Genomic DNA, 23,387 nt, shown 5'->3' with positions numbered 1-23,387 from the left:
AGCACACTACTCAGATCCAACCCCAAAATCCATAGCTCCCAATCCACCATCCTACCCAACAACCCTCCCAAACCCAAACCCCCTAACCCCATTACTAACCCACACCCCCTCCCCCACACTTACAGTCTCAATCCCCACAGGCTCCTCCATACAAAACCCACTCCCAAGCGCCCACCGCCTACTCGTTCCCCTCTGCCCCCCTGCCCCCACCTTCGCACTCCTAGTACTATGCCCCCACCTCCCCGCGAAAGGCTTCCTCAACTCCCCCTCATCCACCCCATCATCCTTCAACGTCTTGCTCGAAAATTCCCCCGACGGCACACCCACAGGCGGCGTCACCCACCTCCCGCCGCGGAAAAGGTACAGCGAGGTTAGTGTGCCTTCGGTTAACTCGCGGACTTCGTTGTAGAGCATGACTTCGCGGTAGGCGGGGCCTGCGGGGTTAGGGGGTAAGGCGCGTTCGCGGCTTTGGTCGTACATTTCGCGCTTTGTGGTTTTGAGGAGGGTGAAGGGGGAGGAGGGGGTGGGGGCGGTGTCGAGGGCTATTTTCCATTCGGGGGGTGGAGGGGGCTGGGATGTATCGCCGGCTGGGAGGGTGTCTGTGGGGCCGAGATGGAGGGCGCCGCCTGTTAGGGGGGAGGGCGTGAATGGTTCTGTGGTGGTGGTGGTGTTGGTGTTGGTGGGATGGTGGGGTGGGGATGGGTTTGGTGGGTCTAGAGATGGGGGATAGAGGGTTGATAGGGGGACAGCTGGTATTGGGGTGAATTCGACAGTTAGATTGGCGGCTTTGTCGAATAAGAGGCGTAGCTGGGTTGTTCTTAGTAATGTGTAGGGATGGTCTAATGCAGGTCGTACCTTCATTGCTTCATCTTTTCCTGTTTTCTTGATCTCGTCTTGCACTCGCTTCAACAGTTCCTCATGTAAAGCCTTCCCGTCTTTCAGTCTTTTCTCGACTTCGAAAAAGTCAAAGTGCTGTGCGGCTTCCACCATCCGGTCTCGGTGGTATGCGAGCATGTAGAAAGGTGATGGCGTGACGAAGTTCAAGATGGCTCTTGAGTTTTCCTCTGACTGGAGCAGTAACGGATCGTATCTGAGGGATGTGAAGAGCTGGAATTCGTCTTCTGATGCCATGATGAGCCGCTTGTGATGGTGGTGACTCTTCGTGAACGTTGAGATGCGGGTGATTACAGGTTCGACGAATGTCTTTGAACTTGACTATCGATGCTTAGCTCAGGCCAATGTTGGATGCAGATATGCAACGATGTTGTGTCGTATTTAAGACTTGCCTAAGTAGATGTACGACGGATGTGCTGTCATTGATGGTGGGTCAGCGAGTCGACCGTCCAATCCGTTCCGAGCGGACCTTAGCCCGGATTTAGTTCCGAAGTCGGCTTATTGGTCAGGACGTGTCAACTGGTACTGCACAGGACTTGGTGAAATCTGAATCTGAATTTCCTAACGTGTAATGCTCCAATGTGACTTTTCTTGGCTGGTTATACTTCGTGCTGTCTAGTCATCCTATTATCGGCGACAGTCTTGATGCACTACATCCAAGGGAAAAATGCTAATTACGCTTCATCCAAACCACCATTCCAACACAACAACACCTTCACAAGAACTACACCTATAACATCAAACTCCCATTGGCCCGGTGCAAATTCCGCAACAATCTACAGCATCAACTTTCACATACCCGTCTCGGAACGACCAGACCTAGCATTCCAAAACGATTACCTTACTTAGTAAACACAAGGCAGACCTGTAGATGACAGTAGAAAAGCGGTGGTTCCCTCCACCCAACCATGGCGCTGGAGGTAAGAACCACGGCTGGGGCCGAGAAAGCTCCTTTACCAATTAGAGGAAGCGAGCATGTGGATCGCAGGTCTGGTGCGGAGGTTTGTACCGAAGCTGTGACAACAGGTCCACGGGTGGGTAAGAAGCGAGATGATGACATGATGACATGAGGCTGATCAGGGGCGCGTGTAAGGAGTCGTTGTGTCTGCGCGCAGTGCTTCTGAGTGAACGTTTATTTACTCTTCATTTGGATCCATCACCTTCGATGGTGTTGCGAATCTTTGTCAAGCTCGGTGATTAATGTATTACTACATACGTCAGGGCATCGCTGGCCGGCGGCAGCGTAATAGACCCTTCGTCTTCTGCGACAATGCAGCTCAGCAGGTCTCTACGAGTTCATTCAGCCTGTGAAGCCACAATCACCCCGTGCGCGTCGCCACGCGTTTGAAGATCTGACGCGGACGCTCTTGCGCAGCAGCAGGTGGATTCCACGATGGACGCGTCTTCATCGGCTTCGCTGGAGCAAATCCGCCAACCGTGCCTCTCTGAGCATTGATCAAAGCCTCTATGACAGCACCAGCCTCTGCGCGTACATCTACATACTTTGCCGGGACCAGAGGCGGCTCGACATGGAACCTCAAGCTGCCCTGCAAATCCAGTGTGTTGCCCGCGCGCAGCGTATTCAAAAGACCTGGCTGGCTCTTCCGGACCTCAGGATAGACAAATTTGCCATTCTCGTCGTATCCGCGGGCTTGGAGCTCTTCTTTGATAGCATTGCGCAGACGCCGTCTAGCCCATGTTCTTACACAGCTGGACTTGTTCAGGTCGGCGGGGGTGGTCGCATGCCACCACAGTCCCTCCTTCTTCTTCTCTCTCTGTCTGCGGCGCTGCGTCTCGCAGAGGGGGTGCTGGGGATCGGACGCGACGTGGTTGAGGATGAAGTGCTTGTAGTCGGTGGCATAGCTGACTTTGAACGTGCGCGGCTGCTGTCTGGCGAGGAGCGAATAGACGGCATTCTTTGACATGGCTGTCCCATGCCTCTCGTGTGTATGCACGGTGACGTAGGGTGAAGGGACAGCGAGTGGGGGTGAAAAGGCGTAAGGACCACGGATGGATTGATTTTCGGCCGGGTGAGCGACGGGGCGCTTGGCTGTAAGCGGCCTTAGCGCGCAGTGTCGAAGGCTCCCACAGTGAGTCGGAATCCACAGTGCAAACAACCGTCGAGCCGCCACTACATAAAGACTTGCGCCCGCCGACGCTTCTGCCACCAACACCAAACACAACTCCACCCACACCCACACCAACTTCGACTACCGCCCACCATGCCGAAGAACAAGGGAAAGGTATGTCCAGCGCTCTTTTGGAGGGGCTGCCCCGCCACTTCCTCCAGCGCCTGACGCCCAAACCTCACGGCGCTTTCCATGTCTGGGCGATGCGGCGCTTCCTCTCACATGCCACGATGCACCTGCTAACATATCTATCAGGGAGGTAAAAACCGACGTAGGGGTAAGAACGAGAACGACAACGAAAAGCGCGAACTCGTCTTCAAAGAGGAAGGCCAAGAATACGCCCAAGTCGTCAAGATGCTCGGAAACGGTCGTCTGGAAGCCCAGTGCTTCGACGGCGCCCGCCGTCTCGCCCATATCCGCGGCAAGCTGAGGAAGAAGGTCTGGATCAACCAGGGCGACATTATCCTGCTGTCGCTGCGAGACTACCAGGACGAGAAGGGTGATGTTATTATGAAGTACTCTGGTGAGTCTACACTGTCACTGAAACAAACCAAGGCTTGTTGGGCATGATACTAACACATGTACAGCCGACGAAGCCCGCTCATTAAAAGCCTACGGCGAACTCCCCGAAAACGCAAAGATCAACGAGACCGACACATACGGCGACCAGGGCGACGAGGGCATCGGTTTCGAGTTCGACGAGGACCGCGACGACAGCGATTCGGACGAGGCTGACGGCACTGGCAAGAAGGAGATTGATATTGACGACATTTGAGGGGGAGGTGCGCAGATCCGCCATGCTGTCTCGGCTCCTGCTTTGCGGCTGCTGCTTTGCTGTGGCGGGGGCCGGGCTGCTCAAATGCTGCTTCTTGCGAGCGGGCGGATGGTTTGAGGCATGTTGAGGGATACATGGTTCCGTATGGATGATCATGGGGTTATGAGGCATGTTTTTATGTTACGTGCTTTTGGAATTTTTGTGAAAGCATGATGGGATAGAGAAATGATACACGCATAATCTTCGTCCAAACTACACTTTCCATGTACCCTTGCTCTACCATCTAACATCCTGACCCTCTAACTAAAACCCTGCCACTGCACCTCCTCATACACACTGCGATTAAAAAACCTATGCACCCTCCTCCCCACATCCGTCCCGACCAACCAACAAATCTCCCTCTCGGACATATTCGCCACCTCAAACACACTCTCACTCTTAAGCATCAACGTCGTAACCACATTCTCATTCACCCCCGGCAGCGCCCTCAACATATCCTGACTCGTCTGATTAAAGCTGCGCATCTCATCCCCACTCTGATTCGGATCAAGCCCCAACTGCACGGCTTTCATCGGATCAGGCTCATCCTGCTGTTTCTTGAGCTCTGCGAAGATCTCAGCCGTCTGATACGGACTGCTACTCCAAATGATTCTCAAGCGAGGGAAAGCGAGGGTAAGCATAACGAGTTTGGATTGGAGGTCTGGTGTTGTGGCGGGTCCGTTGGCGGAGGAGGAGGAACTGCTGCTACCGGCTGAGTAGTCGGTGAAGGGCTCTAGGGTGAACGACTTGTTTTGGTCGAACTCGATGAGCAGCATGGGGTGTTTGTAGTGTTCCATCATGGATTCGACTTGGTTGAAGAGGCGGCCGTTGGCGAAGGATTGGATTAGGTCGCGGATGGATTTTCGCTCGATGCAGATTTGGGGCGTGAGGACGTAGTCGCCGACGGTGAGCATGCAGGGGACTATTACGATGGACCGGCCGTGGAGGAGCGAGGGGAGTGAGGACCGGAATTCTCGTACGTCGACGACGACACGGGGGGGTTCGGTGGTGGCGGCTAGGCGGCCGCCGCCGGCGATACGTGTGTTGATTGTACGGAGGAAGGATTCTTCGGGCGCGAGGTTGGCGGTGGAGTTCATGGTTAGGGCCATGTTTGCGCGCTCTTTGATTAGTCGTGTGAAGGCGTCTTTTTCGCGGCGGACGGCGGAGAGGTATCGTTGTTCTTCTACGCTGCCGCCGTAGTACATGAAGAAGACTTTTACTGTTCGGTCTGTATGGGATGATCGGTATACTTCTATCCGCCGGATGAACGCTGCGTCGGGCTCGTACATGATGACGTATCGCGGCTTTGTCTCGTCGAGGATGTGTTCGTCCAAGTCTCCAGAGTAGGGGTGTACGATTATCAGGGAGTTCATATCGAAGAGCTCGTAGAAGCTTTCCATGTTGTCAAGCGGGTCGAATCCTACGTCGCCAGGCTTTTGCGCGGCTTCGATCTCGGTGGGTTCCAGTTCGGCCATTAGACTTGCAATGTGGGCGTCGCGGTCTCCTGCTGTCCGAACAGCTCCTGTATCAGACCGCGATGGTCCTGCTGCTGCGTTTCCGCCTCCTCTTATGCGGCGCCGCTTGTTAGGCGGAGGTTTACCAGAAGTCTGGCGCATACCGCTCTGAACATTCTTGTCTGTGCTGGTGTTGATGGCTTTCTGATTCTCTGAGAACAACGCAGCGCTGACCTTGCTGAAGTCGCGTTTCCATGTGAGATAGCTCCGTAGCTTGCGTCGCATCATGAAGTTCGCTGATGGCTCGTACTCGTCTTCGTCCTCGTCTGCAACGCCCTCTGGCTTGACGTACATGGTCTGCAGATACTCTCTTAGCTGTGATGCTGTACCTTGGTCGCCGCACATGATGAGTATAGAGCCGTTGGACGAGTCTTGCGGTGTTGGGTTGAAGTAGGCATCTTGCTCTATCTCTTGCAGAATTTCTGCAAGCTGCGTCCACTTGGGAAATTCCTCTAGGACAGGCTGCAGAGACTCTGGCACAGCATTCGAGGCGTTTGCTAATTCCACATTAGATACCTTGCCCGTGTATACTCTTCGCTTGGCAGTGGTAAAGATGGTATCGGCCGCGTCTAGGAACAACCATGGAGACTGATTCTGCTTTGTTGACCCTGGCGGTGGTTGCGAGGCTGCAAGCACAGTATCGAGGTACTTGTTGAAGTTCACCGCATCATAGGTAAGAAGGGCATGCAGAATAGTGCGAAGCAGGGACAGATCTCGGACGACCTGTCGCGTCTTGAACGTTGTGCGATGCCAGACGGGGTCTAGTTGACGTCTGATGATTTGATCAAAATTCTTGTGTAGGGCACTGTCCACATTCCAATCCTCCATCTCCACGCCTGGGTTCGCTTTCTTGAGCTCGCTGATACTGGCCTCAACACAGGCCAGTACCGCGTTCTGTATATCTTGCATAGCTTCCGTCATTGGCACTTCCAGCTCAATGACTTCCGCTTTCTTGCGTCCTTCGAGCGAGTTCGCGACTGCGACGTGGAATCTTGGGTATAACGCCGGTTTCGTCAGGAACAGGTTCTTCATCATGTTCGTGAGCGGAGCGAAGCCAGTCGTGAAGGGCTCTGGCGTATCTGAGAACGCCTTTAAGAAGCCTGCCTTGTTCTTCTGCCGGTATATCCTCAAGATGAAGGCTTCCAAAGATGTCGCAACGACCCGTTCAGCATGCAGCACCACCACACCCGTCACCGTTTCCGGATTGAGTAGCCCAGACAGAAAGTCCACAATGAGGATGCGCGACGTGATGCTGAAGATCCCGCCTTGGGCATACATCTTCTCACGTGTCCCAACGCTCATCAGATCGGTATTGACCAGGCTCAGGCCGCGACACTTGGGCGCGTTGCTGACGGCTGCGTGCTCAGCCAAGGCCTCGCCGATCCAGACATTCTCGCGATCGTCGGCACCCACGAGCAGTATAAGGTTGTTCCCGGCGGCATCGTAGGAGTGGAGGAGGTTCGTGACTATGCGCAGAAGGCCAAGGCCGCGCGCAAGGAGGACGAGCTCATCTTCCTCGCGCAGTTCGTTGAAGATGTCCTGTTGGAACTCCTATGATGTCATTAGTGTCGTATCTACAGATGTTCTAGATTGGGCTTACGAGAGGCAACGAGAGCTTCACGGGGGCTTGCGCATCGTTGGGCATTGGATCCTGCTGCAACGGTCGTGGTGGGGCGAGATGAAGGTTTGGGGCTGGTTCGCGCGTCTAGGTTCGCGGAACTTCGCGAAACCTAGACGCTGTCACGAGATCGATCCCGGGCGGATGTCACCTGAGCAGAGGCCTCGCCTCATTTCAGACATCCACGGACTCGACTATGCCTGACATTGGATATGAACCGTACGTCATAGGTCTTGCAGAATACCTCGATTTCCAGGAAACCCCTGACCTTGTTGGAAGCGTAGATTCGTGATACATGTAAATATACAACAGCGAAAAAGAAGTCATGTAGCATGAGCCTGCTACTGCTACTGCGTGCTAGCCCTGATCTCTGCTTGTCTTCTCCGTCCCTCGGCAGCATATGCGTCGCGCTCCTCCCTGCGAATCTGTTGTTCCGTCTCAGACCTCTTCGCATCCATTTCCTTCTGCGCAGCCCAGACTAATTTCGTTAGCGCAGTCTCGAAGATGACTGCAGAAGGAACACTTACTCGGCTTGTCTGAACGCGAAGCCTCCTTCAATTGGCCAACAAAGGCGTCAAAGTCCTTCTGTCTCTGCTCCCTTCCGGCAAGAGCCTTCTTCTGCAGTTCTGGGCTATACCTCTGCATGGATCATGAGCAGCTGTTGGGCACATGCACGTGGCAAAGTAGACATACCTTGAAGATTTCTTCCTCAGTAGGTGTAACCCACATGACGAGTGCAGGGCCGCCGATGCACAGGATTCCGCCTCTATCTTGTTATCAGTTTATGGCCATGCAGCGGCCATGTATCTGACGTACCCTGCGATGGCTTTGATGTAAGCCGCGGTAGATGGCATGGTGTGTCTATGGTGACGGTCTGAATATCGGGAAGTCTACTCTCTAGATCTTCTGCTTCGTTGGCAGCGTATATCCCAGGGTATTGTGTTGGGGTGGAGACTCGTGCAGCTAAAGTGGTGAAGTCGACGATCCACCCAACTGCCGGATTGATTGTCTAACAAAGCTAGCCTGCTGCGCCACTCTCAATCACGTGTGTCGTGCACCGCCGCCCGACGCCACCGGAGCTGCATCGTCGGGACCCAACTGCTTGCAGGCGGCGAACGCTTACCCGAGCCTAAGGCCCAGCGATCACCGTCGACCCTGCGCTCATTGGTAGGCCGTTCCTCGACTGCATGATGTGTATGATCTCCAGCGGCTCTGCGACTTGGTTCGTATAGGGACTGCTTGACATCAGCTCATTCGGGCTGTTCTGCGCAGGGCTGATACTGATCGTCTCCATATTTCTCCAGTCACTTTAGCTGGCGGTGTTACTCAGGGCAAATTCAAAGGCTTCATTTAATCTACTCGCGTGCGAATCAATCCACCGACAACGATTCGTCTACTCCAAGGTCCCTTGTCCGCGTTTCAAGGCGAAGGACGCCAAAGCGGGACTTTTGCTTATTCATTTCCTGTGTTGCACCAGCGGCGTGTGGGCGACAGACCTGGGTTGAAACGTAATCGAACTAATTGGAGGTCACCCCGTGTTTGAGGAGGCAGCGGCCGCCCCCAATTGGCGTCGATTTCCAGAACATGTACAATTGAGAGTTCGACTATAGACTTTCCACCTTCACTCCATCGTCATCCCGCCTTTGAAAGGTCGTCCCTGTGCTGAGTGGGCATATGACACCTCTTTGAGTTTGTGCCACCCCTGTCAGGTACGACATTGCCCGGAACACGGCCAACTGCCAACACCGTCATCGCGATCGCACGTCGACGACCAGCATCCGCTACAAACAGGCCGAACGAGCCCAGGCTCGCGATCGCGATTGCACCCGAGATACCTTAAGAGCTGCAGCCCCGCCGGTCGGACATCACCAACGCTCGCTAGCCTCGTGATAGACAGCCTCGGGTCAGGCTTCTCCGATAACGCCGCAAGCATGGCGCACCAACAACACTACGATCACTACGCGCAGCCGCAACAGCAGCCGCAGTACTACGAGCAAGGCAGGCCGCAACAGAGGCAGCAGCAGCAATACCAGAATTACGAAAATCAATATGACCAGCAACAATACTACGACTACGATTACGGCTATGACCAGGGCGGCCACGAGCAATGGAATAACGGACACTATGACCAGCAAGGAGGATGGGACAACGCGCAGCAGCACGGCGGCTATCAGGACGTGAATGGGCACTCGAGGTCAGCCCAGCCGGATCAGCGGCGCAGACAGCCGCCGCAAGACCAGTACTATCAGGAGGAGGCATACAGCGACCAGCACTACCAGCAGTCGCCCCCGCAAAACCCAGGACGGAGACCGCCTCCTCAGAGTCAGCGTCCTCAGCAACAGGCCTACAATGAGCCGCCGCGACAACGACCACCACCACAACAACAGGATCCCCGAAGCCGACCGACAGGTCAGGGGAATGCGCCACCCATCAACACACAAAATGGACGAGGTGTCCAGAGGCCACCAGGTATGTCGCGACATCCCGATTCACTCATAACGACAAGAATTAGCATTGCCGAACTTCATCATAATACAGTCCACTAATCACCACTGACAGGCCTGGACCGCTCCCTCTTCAACCCAACATCACCCAAGACTCTTGCCTACGACAACCCGTTCCCGACCTTTCCTTCGCAAAAGCCACCGCAAGCTGGCTCGAAGCCCCTCGAAAAGGGCATGGCACAGATGACCATCAAGGACGGTGGAGGACAGCCGAAGCCTACAGGCCCATCTGGGCGAGGACAGCCTATGCCACCACAAAACCGCGGCCCACCACAGCAGAGGTCAATACCCAACCCGCGGCAGGACTCGGGACATTTCGAAGGCCAGGGTCAACGCAATGCCCCTAATCGCATGCCGCCCGGACAGCGACCACCCCCCATGAACGCCGATCCCAGTCGAGGACAGCAACCACATCGCACATCTGATCCCATGTCGCGAGCTTTCGGTCCGAACACACAGCGATCGGTGACAATGCCCCAGACACTACCAAATGGAAATCAGGGTGGATATAACGGTCAGCAAGAGTTCGCTGAGCCTGGTGCTGTTTCCGGCTACTATGGCCCTGCATCGCCAGATCACATTCCTCCCAGGCCTTCAACTGCGGGTGGGACGAGGCAAAACGGGCCACCAATGCAGCAGGGACATAGGCCTCCTATGCCCCAGGCGCCGCAACAGCAGCCACCAACGCAATACCGCCAGCAAGACCAGCGTCAAGCGCCAATTCAGCAGCAACAGGCTCAGGGTGGCGAACCGGCACTGGACGACTTCTACGATGACTACTATGGGCAGGGCGACGCTGCGATGGACATGCCCAACTTCGACGCCATCCCAGAGACCAACAACAAGCATCGCAGAGGTGATTCAATCGACAACCACTTGACTCCATCTAACGATACCCGCTATGCCCCACCGCCTGCGCCCACGAACCCAGGATCCGGCAATCCTCAGGGCCAGATGCAGCGAAGTCGATCACAGCCAGACCTCAACGGGCAGTACGCAAATGGCGTGCATGAAATGGCGGCAGATGCTCCCCCGATGCCAGGTCCGTCACGGGCAAACACTGGCTTTGCGCCCCCGAATGGTCTACCCAACGGTGTCCGAGGACGAGGGCCTCCTCAGAGGGGAATGACGGGTGATGGCATGCAAGGTGCACCACCCAACCAAGGTCCGATGCGTGGACAGCCGCCCAATTTTGACCCACGATATGGAGGGCCCCCTCCAGGCCCCCAAAGGGTATACTCGGATGAGACTACTTACTCTGAGCCGCCTCCAAGCATGAACAGGAACTTCGGATCGCCCGCACCCGGACACCCTATTCAACGACCAGGAACAGCTGCACCTGCACCGGGACGAAACCCAAGCGATCCTATGGGCAGAAGACCTGGCACTACTCAGCCACCGTCGAATCCAGACGCCTTGCCAGCGCACCCCATGCCTGTACGACAAGGTCTCATGCAGCAGCCACCGCGGCAGCAACCACAAGCAAACCAGCCCCAGGTGCCCCAGAACGCAAGACCGCCGCCTGTCAGACAATACAACAGCGAGCCTGGACGCCCCAGTATTGAAAGCCAACAATCTTCTACACAGCGTCACAGTGGAACAGGCGCGGCACCTCATCCAGTCACTTACGACGAGCTAAACAGACTACGCAACACGTGGAAGCAAAACCCCAATGACATTCCTACGGGCCTGAAACTATCGAAGAAGCTTGTAGAAGCATCGAGCGTACTTGCCGATGAAGGAGGCACTGCCGACTCCAGGACGAAGAACAAGAACCGAGAGAAGTTCATCCTCGAAGCCCACAAGATCATCAAAAAGCTAGTCAACAATGGCTCACCGGATGCCATGTTCTATCTCGCCGATTGTTACGGATCAGGAGGGCTTGGCTTGCAAGTGGACACCAAGGAGGCATTCACACTCTATCAATCAGCCGCCAAAGGAGGCCATGCCGCAAGTGCATACCGTACAGCTGTCTGCTGCGAGATGGGTCATGAAGAAGGTGGTGGCACCAAGAAGGATCCTCTCAAAGCCGTCCAGTGGTATCGACGTGCTGCCGCGTTGGGCGACCCCCCTGCCATGTACAAAATGGGCATGATACTCCTCAAGGGACTCCTAGGCCAACAGAAGAACTTTGGTGAAGCTATCAACATGCTCAAACGAGCCGCTAGTCTAGCCGATCGCGACAACCCGCACGCACTCCACGAATTGGCCCTCATCTACGAAGCGCAAGCCGGCAACGAACGCGTCATACGCGACGAAGCCTACGCGCTACAGCTCTTCCACCAAGCCGCTGATCTCGGCTACAAATTCTCCCAATTCCGTCTTGGTCAAGCTTATGAGTATGGGCTCCTGGGCTGCCCAATCGACGCACGTACCAGTATCGCTTGGTACACCAAAGCCGCTGCCCAGGAGGAACACCAGAGTGAACTCGCACTCTCAGGCTGGTACCTAACAGGTACCTCGGGCATACTCGAACAAAGCGACACCGAAGCTTACCTCTGGGCACGGAAAGCAGCGTGCGCGGAACCGCCACTGCCAAAGGCGCTGTTCGCCATGGGCTACTTCACTGAAGTGGGTATAGGCTGCCCTCGCAGTTTGGACGAGGCGAAACGGTGGTATGGACGGGCTGCAGGTATGTTCCAGATGTCTCATATTGCAAAGAATGGATTGCTAATATCGTCGCAGCATACAAATTCCCCAAAGCTCAAGAACGTCTTGAGGAGCTCAAGCGTGGTGGAAGTAAAGTGCAGATGAAGCGTGAACGTCTTAGTCGGACGAATCAGAAGCAGCAAGAGGAGAACTGCTCGGTTATGTAGTTGCGGGTTGGTACTGTATTATCATCTGGATGATTTGTTTCCAAGCGTCGTTTGTGTGCGTTTGCTTGGTGTTGCTGGTGTTGAGCATGGAGTTTATGTTGAAGCATTGATGGCGTCTGCTGTTTTGATATGCGTTTTTTGACAGCGTTGTAGTACTGCTCAATGTCATGAAGTTTGTCGCTGCTGAAAGAGAACGAAGCATATATGTTCATTGACAACGACCGTTTATCGCTGTCTCCATTTATTATTTCGCTCATGTTGATGTTTGAAACCAGTACATATTTCTCTTCAATCCACTTTGTGCAGCGACCGTTCTCCCTCTGATGGATTTTACAGACACTCGGAATCGTTTCTGGTTCCCCGAAAGACCTCTATGAAGAATCCCAATATTCATACGGCTCTGGAGGTAGAGAGCAGCAGGAGTTGAGTGGAATTAGTAATCGAGGAAAGCTGACAATCTTGTTGTAGACCTCTGTCGCTGTAGGCCTTTCCCCAGGGTCTCGTCTCACCATGTTTATCAGCAATTCAACAAGCGCCTTGGAATACAGATGACCATCTCGGAGATAACTCAGCCAAGAACATAATCCGGCGTACAAAAAATCATGAGCCCATACGACTACCCTGTCTATATTCGCGTGGAACGATTCGTCAATGCCAGGACCACGTCGTACAATAGCAAAGTCCTGGGGGTGTATTTCGGCGATGGCGCAGCTAATCTCCATGAAGACACAGCCAAGCGAAAATATGTCTGCAGATCGACCTCTTTCTTCCGAGTTATAAACTTCAGGTGCACAGTATTTAGGGGTTCGTGATGTGGGGCCGTCAGTCTGGCTGTGATCCTGAGCAGCAAAGGATCGTGAGAGTCCAAAGTCGGCAATGTAGACACGCCAGACACGCCAATCAGGACGAGAGAGTCCGGGGCGTGAATTCCTGATGAGAATGTTCTGAGGTTTGATGTCCATGTGTTTCGTCGTATGCTGGTGAATGAAGGCCACGGCAGAGGTAAGGCAGCCCAGTGTTGAAAAAAGGAAGTGGCGGTGAGAATATGAACCCCGCACGCCCATATCCAGTGTATCTTCCATGAATCGGCCAAGATGCATGTCTGCGGCTGGGTACATTAAAATCGAGAAGTTGCGACCCTGGAGGTATGTGCCCACTAGCTGGATGATGTGGAAGTGCCGGAGGTTTTGTAAATGATAGACCTCGCGAAGAGCATCCACCATTTTCAATCCTCGGCTGCATCTCATCGTCTTTCGTGCAAGTGCTATCCGACGACAGATGACCTTGTCAACGGTTGCTGACATAGATGCTCCCAGATGCGATATCGAGGAAAGTGGAATAGTATCGTTGTCTGTGAATGTGACATGCTGACCCTTTCCCGACCAGTTGAGCTCTTTGTCGAAAGGCTGAATTATCTTTTGCTGATGGAGACTTGCGTAATAGTCGAAGTGTAGCTTCATAAGCGGTGCGGAGAGTTCAGGAGCGGGTCGGTCGTTCTCGCGAACAGTTTCCAACGGGTTGACTGGATTGTATCCGTTTAGTGACTTAGAAGCAGGCTCATCCTGAGTCGATTTTGCGGTAGCAAATGACGCTAAACTACCGCTCGTCGCTAGGCTTCCTGTAGAGCTGAGTTTGGGTTTCGCTGATCGACTTATTTCAATGCTCTCATGAGCAGAGCTCGCGCCCAATCCCGGCTTTGCCCTTAGCGTTATACCCGTCGTTGTATTATGCACCGAAAGTGGAATCAAACCGCTGCGCTGACCGTCCAGTAGTGACTCGCATCTCGTCACTGGTCGGGTATCGAGGTCAGATGTAGTAGCACGCTCATATGCTATTCGAACATCTTCAACCTGCACTCGTGACAACGGGAACGGCGGGCGAAAGGAAGGCTCCAATGTTGTCGAACACCAGCCTTGTTCAAGTAGCTGATAAAGCAGGTCAATCGGCGTCAAACATGCGCTAAGGACTGTGCAGCAGATGAGACATGACGGACATGATAATACACCCTCTGGTAACAAGATTCTTAATGGAACCTCAGATGCCAGAGTATGTGGATCCGAAGTTGAGATGTACTGAACAGACGGGCTGAATGAACATTCTTTCTGCTTTTCGCATGGCTCAGACTCAAAGTAGGGTAATCTGAACACCACGAAGCGCGGGATGTGAGTCGGCTTGTCATCGCGACTAGATGGAGACGGCGAAAGCATTGCCTCAATCTCTTTCTTCTGGAACAAGTTAACCTGGCCGACGAGCATGATTCTCATATCATCGTCTGAAAAGCCAGACGAGTCATCAATACCGGACGCTGCGTGCCTGTAGGATATGGTAGAGATGATTGACGGTCGAGCATCCCCCAAGGGATCATAGGGTTTGTCGCGATCATCAGCGTTGTGTTCGACAGGGGCGGAAGGGTTGTTATCATGCAGGATATCATGTCGCCCTCCGAGATCACTAAAAACCATTGTGAGGTTGGAGATGATCTCCGCTAGTGACCCGTCAGTTCACAACGAGCGATGTGCAGGGGTGTTACGCTTACCGCCCCGAAAGCGTGATCAAGGTCAGGAACAGGAAGCGACGCGTTGCAATCGAGCGTCAGCGGGATGGAAGATGTTACAATTGCCATGCAAGCTCGAGTTGAAATCGAAATAAAAGGATAAGCCCCCTGCACAGCCTCGCATCTGCATTCCTGCAATCCCTAAGCGCACCAATAACTCACCGGAAGGAATCACCTCGACAACTTCAGCCTTGCCAGAGCAATCGGACTGCCGATCACAACAAACCTTGATGTGCCCTCTAGTGATTGGTGCATCGAGATCGAGTGCAGATTGACCGCTAGAAATGTCAGTACTCGGCAAGGTGAGATACTGAAACAAGTACAGAACAGCGTGACTGACCACAGAGATGGGAGCGCTCAATAACGGTCCTGTTTAGTATTACTCGACCTCGTTGTGCCTAGACCCTAGAATCAGCACGTTCATCAGCAACAGTAGCGCTCAATCAGAATTACTCACACCGAGTACAAGGAAGCGCAAGATATGAATGAGAGGACCAGTGAAGACGTGCTATGCAGATGCTGTTTGGAAAAGTCCATGGTATACAAACATATTTGTACATGTCAACATCCTACCCATCCAACCCCATCATCATCATCATGATCATGAGCGCGGCCGACTCTCATCACCCTTCCTACTCTCATTAACAAGCGCACCCCAAGCATCACCTCCCTGGCTCCTCTCCCGTTCCGCAGCCTGATAAATCTCACTCAGACCACCAGCACCACCAATCGCGCGGAGACCTCCATTGCTATACAGCTCCAAAATCGACTCGACGTAATCCTCCTTACCACCAGCAAGCCTATGCTTAATAGCGAGATCCGCCTTCAGCAGCGCCATCTCGAGGTATTCCCTTCGTTCGGGATCCATGTTCTCGTTGGTAGACGCGGTCTCCGCTTCCGCGATGAGGGCAGCGTTATAGGCTTTCTTGTTGGCGTTGTACGCTTCGATGCCACCTGCTTCTGCTACCTTCGCATCGTGTGCAGCGCTTTTGGTCTTGCTCCAGGCTTCGATGCCGCCGGCTTCGTCGATTTCCTTGCGTCTCCGCTGGTTGAAGGTGATTCTCCGGGCGACTTCGTCGCTGATGTCTGGGAGATTGAACTTCGACCTAGTTTCGTCTAGGTCTTGCTGTGTGATGCCTGCTTCGTTCAATATCTGGTTCTTCTTGAGTCTCACTGCTTCGCGCTCTTTGGCTCGGATAAAGGCTAGTTTGAGGCCCTCTTCTATGCTGTCGACGGCGTCGCGGGATACGTAACGCTGTGCGGCCTTGACTGCTTTGGTGTACTCGACGGCGGCATCGGCTCGCACTTTGTACGCTCTTGGGCCTTTTTTCTTTGGGTCGGCAATGTCTTTGACTTCATCTCCGGACCACATTTGTTGGTCCTCTGTCTCCATGAACTCTAGGCTCTCGAGTGCGCCGGCGGGCATGTTTTGGGAGAGCGTACCGTGGGCAGCTTTGTTCTCGGCGATCATTTGGGGTGTAGGCCATTGCTTGTCGATTGTGGCCTGGTCTATGCCAAGAGCCGCAGCTTCTGCCCGTAACCGATCGATGACTTCCGGCTTCTGCATCAGTGTCCATCGTAGCGCCCATCCCATAGGTCCGAGCTCTTTGATGCGTGCCACATTGTCCTTGAGCAGGTATTCGTCCAGCCCACCCTCACGATCCATCGTCTTGAGAACCTTGGCGGTGATGCGCAGCTTTATCCTCTTCTTCAGTGCGACCGAGTATAGGCTTTTGGAGAGCACATTGGGCTTCCAGTTGCGCCGTGTCTTCGTTTCGGTGTCTTTGGAGACATTGTTGCCGAAGCGTATCATCTGGTCGCCATAGAGACCCTTGTTGGCCTGCTTGAACAGCTGATGGGCGCCATAGGGGTATGGGGGAATGTATGCATCTTTCGGGATGATGTTTATAGGCAGATGGGAGCCGAGATCACCGCCGCGTCGTCGCTGTAGTGGGTTCTTCACTGCGGGAGTGGGCGCCGTCGTCGCGTACGTTCGGCAGGTTGACTGCGCCGGGCGAAGGGCCAATCCTTGGGCTGCGGTGCGTCCGGATATTAATTGACCTCGGGCGTGCATTGTGAGAGAGGGCCGAGACAGCGGTGGTGCCGTCGTGATGGAGTGGGCGACGTGCTCGGTAGTCCGCAAATTCGAGATGTTGCCAGCACGGACCCTCAGCCTGACGTCTAGCTCTACAATTGCGGGCGGGAGTGCCATGGAACTTCATGACTCTGCCAATCGCCCAAATTCTCTCTCATAAAACACTACTTCCCGAGATTCTTCTGTTGTAAAATTACTGTTCTTCATATATTGTATACTACGTCCGACCGCACACATGGCAGACACTCCCCAACAACCCTCTACTGCAAACATAGCAGCCGCATGCGCCATCCTCGCTGGTGTAACAGGCTACATGATCGGGCAAGCAAAGTCACTTGGTTTTCTCGGAGGCAGCCCAATCTCTCAACCAAAGAAATCTGAGAAGAAAGAAAAGGCAGAAGACTCAGAAGATTCAGAAGACGAGTCGAGCGATGAAGACGACGACAGTGCGCCTGCCGAGTTCCCAGGTCACAACGAGGAGTGCAAGATGGTCTTGGTAGTACGAACAGATCTCGGCATGACAAAAGGTATTGCGATTCTTGACACATTTCCATCATCTGCAAAATATCTAACCATACAACAGGCAAGATTGGCGCACAATGCGGACACGCGACATTAGCCTGCTACAAGCACTTCCTCCGACACGCACCGGAATCAACACTACTCAAGCGCTGGGAACGAATGGGGCAAGCCAAGGTGGCATTACAAGTCAAGAGCGAAGAAGAGTTAGAGTTGTTGCAGGCGCAGGCACTGAGCCTAGGATTGGTGGCACACATTATCCACGATGCGGGACGGACACAAATCGCGAGTGGAAGTGCGACAGTACTGGGTATCGGTCCTGCACCCAAGGGCGTCATAGATCAGGTTACTGGGCACCTCAAGTTGCTGTAAAGGGGCCTTGGGTATGGCGCTGCGTGCGACCCTGTCGACCAACGCAGTGGAATCAACTGAAAGGGCAAGGTGACGCCACTTCTCGAACATGACTCGTATGCATACCCGAGACCTCTGGAGCAACGGTCGTGAAGCTCGCATCCGGTCAGGAGCGTGCGGTGATGGGAATTCGAGACGAATTTGCATGATGCACAAAGGCAATTTGCAAGATTCGGGAATTTTCGCCGAACATGGCGGTGAAACGTATGCAGGACGGCTATGGCGGTTTAACTGTAACGCGTGTACGGGTGCGCTATTCACCGGAGGCGAGAACAAACGAAAATGTCGAGTGCGTCTTGCTGTTGAGCGACGCGTGTTGGCCAGGGACTCCTGCTGCCAGCCGCGGGACGGGCCCTGGCTGCCCAACAAATGCTAGCTGCCATGTGCGCATGATTGATGGAATTCCGCGCGCCTGGGAAAGATCTACAGGTCTCGTGATATCAAAATAATCATAGCTTCCGTGCAGCGCAGAGGAATGATGTGCATAGAGCTTGCGCAGTGTGACTGTTTACCATGTATGGGGAGAAGTGTGATGCATTAGTGGTTCGTGGAGCGTGTAACAAGGTATGACGTGCATACACTAGGCGGAAGCAATAGTGGCGGTGGTCGATGAGGTTGCGATGTCGCCCGAGGTGAGCAAGTACAGAGATATAGTGCGCGTAAAACCTGCCCACACGTGGACACTGAGATGGGTGCGACATTTGTCTATCCCAGACTGTGGTATCGAGCCGAGATATTAACTGGCTGTTTGAGAGTTACAGCACACCTAGGTAATACTGAGTGGAGCTCTGCATCAAAGAGGAAGCGGGTACAAGGATGCCTGTCATACCATTATTCTACTTATGCCAGAAATTGCAGCGCTTCATGCAGCAGCGGCACCTCTCCACCAGCTCGTGGCGCCTAAGACGAATACTATCACCATAGCGTCGCTCACAACTGTTTTGTAGATGACGCTGTACCTGCCCACAGTCCTCACATAGCCCGAATACGGTGCTGGTAGGATACCAGCGACCGTGCTGAGAATGCCGCTTCCCTGTAATTGGCCCTTTTCGATGAAATAGCGCGAGGACTGCAAGACCACCTCGAAAGTCGCGAAGAGATAGAAGAAGTGCGCAAAGTTCTGCGCTGGGGTCGATTGGCTGACCCAGTCATCGTCCAGCACATTATCGCGTGACATCTTGGATCCAGTAAATGGTGTTTGCAGGACAATGTAGACGGCGAGGCCAAACGAGAAGACAGAGTGTACTAAGCGCCAGATCCACGCCGAGGATTGCTCTGGCAGCGGCTCAGAGGCACCGGCACCGCCCTGCATGGCCGAGAACATACTGGCGAGATCGGGTGGCATGCCGCCTGGTGGTGCGCCAGCTTGACCTGGGGCACCGGGCATGCCAGGCATACCGCCAGCGCCTGCGCCCATCATCTGCTGGAGCATGGCCATCATGGGATCCTGCGATGCATCCGTGCCTGGGCCTGGGCCGAATGGGCCGGACTGGCCACCCTCGAAAGCGAATGGCGAGGGGAGACGAGGCTGCGATGCCGGCGCGTAGTGGTGTTGCGAAATATCCACTTCATCTGGATCTGGAGTAGCCGTGCCAGACCCAGCGGGTGTAAACTGGGACGGGGTAGAGGCGGGTTTGACTAGAATGCTATTAGCCGTGCATTCACGCTGTTGTAGGACGAAGCTAGGGGGGACTATGTGAGGCTAATGTATTCGAAAGGGAGGAGCCGTTACCTGGCACGTCTTTCTCGAGTTCGCTGAGCGGCTTTGGTGGGCCGCCCTGGAGAGCAGTAATCTGCTGGAGACGTGAGGCGCCGGATTTGGCAGCCAGCCGCTCTCTGCGCAGTCTGGCCTTGGTCTGGGCGGGCGACTCGCCGGGCAGCGCGCTAGTCGCGGAAGCGGGAGAATCAGCCATGGCAGCGGTGGGGTGATGTAGAGAGTTGAGCTGTCGCGGTAGTTATCAATCGTGATCGCAGCCCTCACTATTGTTTGGAGGGGCTGAGGTCATGGCTTGGCGCGAAACTAGCGGAAGGCGCGACGGAACGTCGGAATCTCCCCGCTAGCGCTGGCACTATCTGCACCTCTTCACCTGAACGGCGACATGCCGAGCGTCTCCTTGCCACTCCTGACGTGTGCTAACCTCTCACTCGATCGCAACACTATTGCGAGGTTTGCCATCCCGACAGTCTGGGTCAATATCGCCCGTCACACGCGCGGTACGGGCCGTGCGATGTCCATTTGCCGGTCATCTTTGACCGATTAGGCTGGCCAGCACTCCTGCCTCTGGTGGAGTCGCTTGAGCTTACGACTCTTTTACGAACATGGCAGCCCAAAGGATTCCGCGGATGCAAGTTCTATGTCCACTCAACATACGAGGAAAGCTAATGCAGTATTCGCCTGCTGTACCACTAACATGCATGCCGCTTGCAGCTTCCGGGCCTCTGGCTTGGCCCGAGGATCGAGCCCATGGGAGGAGATATGGGAGCGATCCTTGTAGACCTGCGGTTTTCTTGCATGTCGATCCCCAATTCCAGCCAGTACAGGATGGACTACTGTGCTTTGTAAGCCCCTTTTCGATACGCATCCTCGCCTCCTGCCAGCTATTACTCAAAGTTATCAGATTGATCCTGGGACCCATGATGGCCGCCGCATGGGAAATCTGTATCAAGCGATATTGTGATACGAATGCCCTGCCAGCGCCATTTCACCATTTTTCTGGAGCTGGCGCCGTGCTATGTTTTCTCCACTGGGCGTTTCCGTCACTATAACCCCTATACACACCATGCGGACCATGGCCAATTACTGCTCCTTACCCACATGTCACCGAATTCGTTAAATCGCTGTAGCGCTGCACCCGAATAGGTCATGAAGGATGGCCCTCAGCAAACTCCATGCTCAAACACATCCTAGGGATCTCCTGCATCCGATAACGAATTGAACTTGGCGGTAGTCGAGCGTGCCTGCCCAATTCTTCGAGATTGCAAAAGACCCACTTTAGCGGTTGCTCTTGCTGCTGTCGTAGCACAGCATCTATATCGCTCCTACCTAGACGACGAGGCGAGCGACAGCTCCTTCCACCGGGTTGTGTAACGGGTGTGACGCACTCGATAAACACGTCCCTACTCTTGAAAAATTATTTCTAGCTTTGGTCTCGTCCCAGCCCTTCTTCCCACATCCCTCTTTCTTGTGACATTCACCTACCGACATGTATCCAAGCATGTTTGTTTCAAGCACCATGACTGGGAGGCAACCTTTCCAGTCGGGCTTCACTCAGGCAGCACGTCTACTATCGCACCGCAGAACTCAATCGACCTTGGCCGGTCAGAAGCCCTACTGGGATCATATCCAACCATGGAAGGACGTCTCTAATGAGGAATTCATATCTTATAGATGGCAGGTACGTCGATACGAATCTCTTTGAGTCCCCACAAGACACGATTAGATACAAAACTGACTTCCTTAGCTTCGCAACACCGTCTCCGATAAGCACAAGTTGTATCAGTTCCTCAAGACAGCTTTGCCCGACAAACTACTGCGCTCGCAGCATGATCAACTCCGGAAGATTCGTACGAAGAACGATTTCATCGAGGATGCTGTGCGTAACTCATCAGCTCGCACCACACTATACACATGTTGATGCTGACAATGATACAGATCGCTGCTATCAAGCTGGCACCCATGGCCATCCGCCTAACACCACACGTACTCTCGCTTGTTGATTGGCAAAACGCCGTGGATGATCCTATCCGGCGACAATTTCTCCCACTTAGAAGCGGCATCATCCCCGATCACAAGAACATGGAGCTGGACTCCTTGCACGAAGAAGCAGACAGTCCCGTCCCTGGGTTAGTCCACCGATACCCTGGAAGAGCTTTGTTCCTGGCCACATCAATCTGTCCCGTCTACTGTCGCTTCTGTACGCGGTCCTACGCAGTCGGAGGAAACACCGATACCGTATCGAAGAAACCACAAAAGCCCAGCCGCAAGCGATGGGAAGTCATCTTCGACCATATCGCCAATGATGAGTCGCTCGAAGACATTGTTGTATCCGGCGGTGACGCCTACTTTTTGCAGCCCGATCATATCAAAGAGATTGGCGAGAGACTACTCAACATTGCGCACATCAAACGGGTCCGGTTCGCTTCGAAGGGGCTGGCTGTAGCTCCTGGTCGCATACTTGACGATAGTGATCCATGGGTCGACAGCTTGATTGAAGTATCTAACAAAGGTCGAGAGTAAGTCATTCATCTACCACCTATATGTAATGAGGCTAATACAACTGCGCAACTTTCAGCATGGGCAAGCAAGTCTGCCTTCATACCCACATCAACCACGCCAACGAGATCACGTGGATAACAGAGCTTGCTGCGAACAAGCTTTTCAAGCATGGTGTTATCGTGCGCAACCAGTCTGTCCTCTTGAAAGGCGTCAACGACGATTTCGGACCGCTGTCAGACCTCATCAAGAAGCTCTCAAATATCAACATACAACCGTACTACGTCTATCAATGTGATATGGTGCAGGGCATCGAAGATCTCCGGACACCCCTCAGCAAAATCATCGACCTCGACAAGGAACTCCGAGGAACTCTTTCCGGCTTCATGATGCCGTCATTCGTCATCGACCTTCCCGGAGGTGGCGGCAAGCGCCTGGTTTCCACGTATGAGAAATACGAGGACGGCGTTGCGGAGTACAAGGCGCCTGGCCTCCCAGGTGCCAAAGGTACAAGAACATACACGTATTTTGACCCGAAACCTGTAGAGTCAGCCGTACTGGAAGAGTTCCGACAAGGCCAGGTCCAGGCTCTGGAGAGAGGCGAGACGCTCGAGCAGTTCTTTGCCAAGTCACCTCCTCGCCCACCGATCCCTACCGGGCCGATGCTGCCAACGCCAGAGCAATCTCCCCGGCCATATCCAGGTATGATGGTGGAGCGACCCCAGCCATGGACACATGAACAAGCGGGGACTGAATCGGCGTATGCGTAATCACGTGATACGCGTTACGCGCTCGCTAGCAACAGCGTCTTGTACGACACACACTTTTTCCAACATCAGAGGCGCGGCATTCGAACATAGACATACATTGACGACGAAACGGCCAACAAATCATCACGGCCGCTATCCATGAGTTTCTCCGGGCTCTTTAAGCCTGATCCAAATTTGATCCAGCCTCTCTTAACACTTTATAATATTCGCTCACTTCCCTGTATCATTTATCATCTTACATGTTCCTCCCCGTCCGTTCTTTGTATCAAGAATGGTACTGCAGATACTGCGCAAAAGTTTGACCAATTCACAACTTGCATCTACATAGATAGATCCATATTGAATTCCACCCTTTGTTTCTCATACCACCGACTATGAATGCTCTGTCATCGTTAGCGCCATGGAGTCACAATATATGTCTCCATTTGCCCCATCATGAACATCGTCATCATTACCAGAGATCGTCTCCGTTGTTGCAGCTTGTCGATCGTTTGATACTGCAGGCTTCGCTCCAGAGCGGGAAATCGCTTCTCAAG

General features: G+C 53.8%; 10 protein-coding genes across 10 annotated transcripts; 4 read left to right on the top strand and 6 right to left on the bottom strand.

Annotated features, from left to right (window-relative positions):
* Positions 1-178: 178 nt before the first annotated feature.
* On the bottom strand, positions 179-1,131 carry J4E86_010715 (uncharacterized protein; the record flags this gene model as incomplete). Its single annotated transcript, XM_051451211.1, has 3 exons — positions 179-200; positions 239-807; positions 856-1,131. The coding sequence occupies 3 exons, from the start codon at positions 1,129-1,131 to the stop codon at positions 179-181; spliced, it is 867 nt and encodes a 288-aa protein (XP_051297681.1).
* A 1,082-nt stretch (positions 1,132-2,213) lies between these two features.
* On the bottom strand, positions 2,214-2,819 carry J4E86_010714 (uncharacterized protein; the record flags this gene model as incomplete). Its single annotated transcript, XM_051451210.1, has 1 exon — positions 2,214-2,819. One exon carries the CDS (start codon positions 2,817-2,819, stop codon positions 2,214-2,216), a length of 606 nt encoding a protein of 201 aa, XP_051297680.1.
* Positions 2,820-3,116: 297 nt separating this feature from the next.
* On the top strand, positions 3,117-3,798 carry EIF1A (Eukaryotic translation initiation factor 1A; the record flags this gene model as incomplete). The annotated part of the gene is made up of 3 exons (XM_051451209.1): positions 3,117-3,137; positions 3,279-3,546; positions 3,611-3,798. 3 exons carry the CDS (start codon positions 3,117-3,119, stop codon positions 3,796-3,798), a joined length of 477 nt encoding a protein of 158 aa, XP_051297679.1.
* Positions 3,799-4,097: 299 nt separating this feature from the next.
* On the bottom strand, positions 4,098-6,996 carry J4E86_010712 (uncharacterized protein; the record flags this gene model as incomplete). The annotated part of the gene is made up of 2 exons (XM_051451208.1): positions 4,098-6,902; positions 6,952-6,996. The coding sequence occupies 2 exons, from the start codon at positions 6,994-6,996 to the stop codon at positions 4,098-4,100; spliced, it is 2,850 nt and encodes a 949-aa protein (XP_051297678.1).
* Positions 6,997-7,316: 320 nt separating this feature from the next.
* CBP4 (assembly factor cbp4) lies at positions 7,317-7,823 on the bottom strand (the record flags this gene model as incomplete). The annotated part of the gene is made up of 4 exons (XM_051451207.1): positions 7,317-7,447; positions 7,497-7,608; positions 7,663-7,735; positions 7,786-7,823. 4 exons carry the CDS (start codon positions 7,821-7,823, stop codon positions 7,317-7,319), a joined length of 354 nt encoding a protein of 117 aa, XP_051297677.1.
* Positions 7,824-8,900: 1,077 nt separating this feature from the next.
* On the top strand, positions 8,901-12,289 carry J4E86_010710 (uncharacterized protein; the record flags this gene model as incomplete). Its single annotated transcript, XM_051451206.1, has 3 exons — positions 8,901-9,438; positions 9,529-12,105; positions 12,159-12,289. The coding sequence occupies 3 exons, from the start codon at positions 8,901-8,903 to the stop codon at positions 12,287-12,289; spliced, it is 3,246 nt and encodes a 1,081-aa protein (XP_051297676.1).
* A 3,155-nt stretch (positions 12,290-15,444) lies between these two features.
* On the bottom strand, positions 15,445-16,917 carry J4E86_010709 (uncharacterized protein; the record flags this gene model as incomplete). Its single annotated transcript, XM_051451205.1, has 1 exon — positions 15,445-16,917. The coding sequence occupies one exon, from the start codon at positions 16,915-16,917 to the stop codon at positions 15,445-15,447; it is 1,473 nt and encodes a 490-aa protein (XP_051297675.1).
* Positions 16,918-17,173: 256 nt separating this feature from the next.
* Positions 17,174-17,829, top strand: J4E86_010708 (uncharacterized protein; the record flags this gene model as incomplete). Its single annotated transcript, XM_051451204.1, has 2 exons — positions 17,174-17,465; positions 17,522-17,829. 2 exons carry the CDS (start codon positions 17,174-17,176, stop codon positions 17,827-17,829), a joined length of 600 nt encoding a protein of 199 aa, XP_051297674.1.
* Positions 17,830-18,730: 901 nt separating this feature from the next.
* On the bottom strand, positions 18,731-19,781 carry J4E86_010707 (uncharacterized protein; the record flags this gene model as incomplete). Its single annotated transcript, XM_051451203.1, has 2 exons — positions 18,731-19,506; positions 19,601-19,781. The coding sequence occupies 2 exons, from the start codon at positions 19,779-19,781 to the stop codon at positions 18,731-18,733; spliced, it is 957 nt and encodes a 318-aa protein (XP_051297673.1).
* Positions 19,782-21,083: 1,302 nt separating this feature from the next.
* Positions 21,084-22,851, top strand: J4E86_010706 (uncharacterized protein; the record flags this gene model as incomplete). The annotated part of the gene is made up of 4 exons (XM_051451202.1): positions 21,084-21,263; positions 21,330-21,461; positions 21,521-22,101; positions 22,161-22,851. 4 exons carry the CDS (start codon positions 21,084-21,086, stop codon positions 22,849-22,851), a joined length of 1,584 nt encoding a protein of 527 aa, XP_051297672.1.
* Between the last annotated feature and the right edge of the window lie 536 nt (positions 22,852-23,387).

This window comes from Alternaria arbusti (genome assembly GCF_024043155.1).
Source record: "Alternaria arbusti strain BMP 1465 chromosome Unknown scaffold_24, whole genome shotgun sequence".
Taxonomy (NCBI): Eukaryota; Fungi; Ascomycota; class Dothideomycetes; order Pleosporales; family Pleosporaceae; genus Alternaria; species Alternaria arbusti.
The sequence above is the reverse complement of the archived record's forward strand: the minus strand, read 5'-3'. Positions and strand labels throughout refer to the sequence as shown.